General features: G+C 49.4%; 1 protein-coding gene across 4 annotated transcripts in view; it reads left to right on the top strand.

Annotated features, from left to right (window-relative positions):
* Window positions 1-4,802, top strand: part of ARMC9 (armadillo repeat containing 9) — a 162,330-nt gene that overhangs the window by 131,872 nt on the left and 25,656 nt on the right. For all 4 annotated transcript variants that reach the window (XM_057503437.1, XM_036912378.2, XM_036912368.2 and 1 more), the window contains exon 20: window positions 2,742-2,846. In XM_057503437.1, coding sequence (XP_057359420.1) covers window positions 2,742-2,846 — 105 coding nt within the window. The remainder of the gene's footprint in view (window positions 1-2,741; window positions 2,847-4,802) is intronic.

Here is a 4,802-nt window from a genome sequence, read left to right as displayed (position 1 = left end):
GTCAGGTACGGGTTAGATCGACTGAACCTGCTATTCCAGGTAGGGCAGGAGCGGATTCTCTACTTATGATTAGAAGGGATAGGAAGGGTGAGGGATGAGCTGCGGACCCCAGAAGGCTGCTGCGGCCCCCTCTCTTCACTCTCTCTGCCCCACTAAGCTCAGTCTCAACCAGGCAGTGAGGACCCTTGGGCCTATGCGTCCTCAGAAACAGGCTTCTCTGCAGGGCTGCAAGTCAGAAAGATCTAGGCGGAAAGGGGCTGCCCCAAGCTTCAAGTGCAGACTCCTGGCCATCACTGTGGACTTGCCGCCTCTGTCGGGCTCAGTTGCCACATCAGACAAAATAGGCTTAGTATGAGGAATCCACACAGTCACTATGAAAGTTAAGGTGTAAAATGTTGTGGGAATAAATGGAAGGCGGATTCCTCAATGGCTCTGTGATAAGAGGGCTCTCAAATGTGTGCTGTGGGAGTAGCAGCTCCTGCGCGGCCCATGCCACGAGGAAACGGCGCTCGGTCGGTCCGGAACTGACCTGCCTCTGCTGGTTCCGTCTGCCTTTGGGGACTAGCTAGAAGAGGGCACATCAGCTCCCTTTTCCTAAGACAGCCCGTTCCGCGGTGCCACCTGTGAGGGCAGATGGCACTGCCTGTGCTAGGCAGAGCCTGGAGCGGGCCTCCAGAGCAGGAGCCTTCAGGGCCCTTGGCAACTGACTTGGATAAACCAAGTCAACAAAAGGTTGGGACATCTTGAATGACTAGAAATTAGTTTGAAAATAAGGACAGGGTACTCATGTTTACAGAATAGAGCTTCCTCTTCCTGTTGGCAAGTTAAGAGGAGCCAAATTATAGCTTCTGAGTGGGCAAGGAATCAAGGAAGGATGGGTTAGATGATCTGAGACCATTGTTACCAAGGCGTGCCAGCCTGGGGCACCCGCTGCGCCCTGAGACTGGACCAGCACTTGGACTGCCAGCCTCCTCCAGGGTCCCTCCTCCCCCCTTTCCCACTTCTTCACAGGGACACATTCTTTTCTTGTTAGTACTTCAGTCAGATAGAGGTGGGGTCTGTTTTATTTTGGTCTTCATTTAACCTGCAAGGGGCAGTGTAATCTCCAGAGTCCTGGCAGGAAGTGGGAAAGGTACCACGGGTTCCCCCGTTACCAAGTGGGGGGCTCAGCTGGCACTGGATTATATCCAAGCTCATGACATCCATGTTTATTATTTATTACTGTTTTGTTTTTAACACCTTTTATATTTGAAAACTTTTATTTTGAGATAATGGTAGATTCACATGAAATTTTTTTTAATAATAAAGGAAAATCCTGTGTACCCTTTACCTTGTTCCATCTAATGATAACGTCTTGCAAAACTATAGTGTAATACCACAACCAGGATATTAAGATTGACACATTTAAGATCCAGAAGAATTCCATTTCTCTCCCTTTTATAGCCATACCTACTTCCCTCCCATCGTTAGCCGCTAGGGAAATGCAATTTCCTCATTAATCTGTAGTAGCCACTAATCTGTCCTCCATTTCCATAGGTTAGTCACTTCAAGAATGTTATATAAATGAAATCATGTAGTATATAACCCGTGAGGACTGGCATTTTTCACAAAATGTAATTCCCTGGAGATTCTTCCAGGTTTGTGTGTTACCAGTAGTTCCTGATATGGATGTACCAGTTTGCTTAACCATTCTCCCGTGGAAGGACATCTGTTGTTCCCATTTGGGGTTATTACAAATAAAGCTGCTATAAATATACACATGTACAGATTTTGGTATGACCGTGAGTTTCCATTTCTCTAGGATAAATGTCCAAGGGTGTAATCGTTAAGTCATATGTAGTTGAATGTTTAGCTTTTTAAGAAACTGCCGAACTGTTTTCCAGAGTGGCTGCACCAGTTTGTATGCCCACTAGCAGGTAGGAGTGATCTAGTTTCCCTGAATCCTCAGCAGTGTTTGGTGTTATCACCACTTTTTATTTTAGCCATTTTGATAGGTGTGGAGTGATAGCTCATGGTTTTAATTTGCATTTTCCTAATGGCTAATGATGAACATATGCTTATCTGCCATCCATATAGTTTCCTCAGTGGAACATCTCATGTCTTTTGCTCATTGTCTAGTTGGATGTTTTGGTTTTTTTATTACTGAGTTTTGAGAGTTCTTTATATATTTTTTATATTTAGATACTAGTCCTTTGTCAAATATGTGGTTTCCAAATACTTTCTCCCAGTCTATAGCTTCTCTTTCTATCCTCTTAATAGAGGTGATTAAGGGTCTTTAACAGATAAAAGGTTTTAAAATTTCAATAAAATCCAATTTTATCAATCCTTTTATGGATTATGCTTTTGGTGTCAAGTGTGGCCTAGCCATGGATTCTGAAGATTCTCTCCTATTTTTTCTAACCATTTTAATAGTTTTACATTTAACTCCATGGTCCATTTGGCATTATTTTTTATGTAAGGCATGGGAATTAGATTGAGATTCATTTTCTTTTTCCTATGCATGTCCAGTTGCTCCAGCACTGTTTGTTGAAAAAGCTTTTGACTTTCAACACTTAATTTTGCACCTTTGTCAAAAATCAGACAGCAGACTGCCCTGAGACCTTTGGAAATGCAAACCCACAAGTTGCTGTGGCTGGGTGAAGGCGCTCTCACCTCATGGCAGGTGCCCAGTTGGGGGGCCACCCCTCTGGAACTTCCAGCAGGCGGTCCAGAGCATTCACCCCATGTCTCCTTTGAAACAGGAGGACCATGACACTATGGAAGCTGCTCTGGACAAAGATGAACTGATCCAGCCCCAGCTTGGAGAACTCTCAGGGGAGAAGCTTCTGACCACAGAGTACTTGGGAGTAAGTAGCACGTGAGGGGGCTGGGGGTCCTGAAATAGAAAGGAGAGATGGACCATTGATGGGTTTAGTGTCTGCAGTAACACATAAGGTGTTCCAGCCCTGTGTGTGTGAGAAGTTCTGTGTTAGCCAGCTTGCTTTCAGTGGCCCTGAAGTGCACGGTAGCCCAGGTACCTGTCACTAAAAGGCCTGCTGATGAAAGAAGAGGGATCAGGGTATGACTAAAAGGTACATGCCAGAGGCTTTCGTAATATCAAAGGTAGGGGCATCCTTCGTAGTGATCGTCTACCTGTCCAGCTTCTTAATTTTCCTGCACCTTATCTGTTCAAAGGGAGGACTGCAGTAGACTCGGAAATCTTCGGTGATGGCTCAAGCCATCCGGCAGATGAGGGTGCCCACTGAGGTGGAGAGGGAGAGAGGGAGGCGCTGAGGACATGTCAGGAGTGGGAGAAAGAGGAGGGACCCCAAGAAGGACAGACAGGAACAGTCAGAGAGGCCTGAGGAGAACCAGACGAATGCAGCGCCACAGAAAACAGAAGGTGGGAGTGGTTCGGGCTGGACTGTGTGGGCAGCCCACGCATCCAAGGGGCCTGTGGAGTCCTGGGTCTGTGATGGGGCCATGACCTAAACTCTGAGAGCCCCCCAGCAACTCTCCTGGCTAGCCAGCTCTAGAAGCCGTGGTTACCAGCCACTGGCTCCACAGGGAAGGGCATGAGCCGGGAGGGAGCTGTGGCTCAGCCAGGCAGTGCCAGGGGCCCACCGGCGTCTCATGAAGCCTCAATCAGAGAGCACAGGGGTGAGCCTGTGTGACTGTGTGGTGCCAGCGTGTGATTCCGAAGGGAGAGCAATGGCCAGGGATGAAATCCAGCCCAGACGGAGGTCCTGTGACAGACAGCCGAGCACATAGGGCTGAAGGCCAAAGGCATTAAAAGGAGCTCCTGGGACTTTGAAGCTGGTGGTTGACTGGATCGGGGACACGGGCCTTGAAATCTCAGGAGGCAGGTTGGTATTGGACAAGGGGGCTGGGAGCCAGTCTCTCAACAATCGGTTGGCAAAACAGTGACTTGGGAAGGAAAAAGATGGTGGGTGCAGGCAGCATGAACCTTCATAGGAGTGGGTGGCAGCAGAGGCGCCTTCCCGTCGCTGCCCTCCAGCGCCTCACCCTGGGCACTGGTCTCCCTGGCCACCTGGCCTGGGTCTTCCTCCTCATTCAGGCTGGCGTACAGCGAGTGCCAATGGAACCTGAGGCTGGAAGACAGCCCGAGGCCCAGTTATGGGGGCTCGTAAGCAAGGGTGTTGTATTTTACTCTGCTTGGCTGGGAAATCGGTGGGGAATTCAGCGCAGAGGAGTGACTTGGTGTGGCTTATGTTCTAACATATCAACTTCTGTTCTCGCTCTGCTGCTTTATGGAGAATAGAGTGTCGGGGACAGGAGTGACAGAAGGGTGATGACTGAAGGAGGCTGGGCGCACAGTGCGCACCAGATCCACGTCACGGACCAGGCCTGCTGCCTGCCCGGTGCCACTGTCCTTAAAGTGTCTCAGAGACAGAAGGAATGTAGTTAGTTGACTGTGCAGATTCTGTTCACATTAGGTCAAGTGGGGAGGTGCCAGAGGAAGGTCAGGAGTGAGGCAGTTGGGCTCCAAGTACTTGATGGGTCTTGAGCCCTGACTCGACCTTCATTTCCCTTTGGCAGAATGCGGACCTTGTCAGGGAGGGACCGAACTCCATGGGAGGATGTGCATTTTTAAAAGCAAGACTTGACTGCTTCACGGGCAAGAGTTGAGGAAAACGGAGGAAGCAGATCGGTGGGGCTTGTTTGGAAGGTGGTGGCAGAGCTTTCAGAAACGCGGCCCTGTGCTGTCGGGACTTCCCCGCAGACACAGCCACCCAAGCAGGCGAGAGCCTGCAGGGCTGTGCCTGCCGCTCTGACGGAGACCTGAGTACAGCCGCTTGGCT

Source organism: Manis pentadactyla, chromosome 6 (assembly GCF_030020395.1).
Source record: "Manis pentadactyla isolate mManPen7 chromosome 6, mManPen7.hap1, whole genome shotgun sequence".
Taxonomy (NCBI): Eukaryota; Metazoa; Chordata; class Mammalia; order Pholidota; family Manidae; genus Manis; species Manis pentadactyla.
This window is presented reverse-complemented; position numbering and strand designations above follow the sequence as displayed.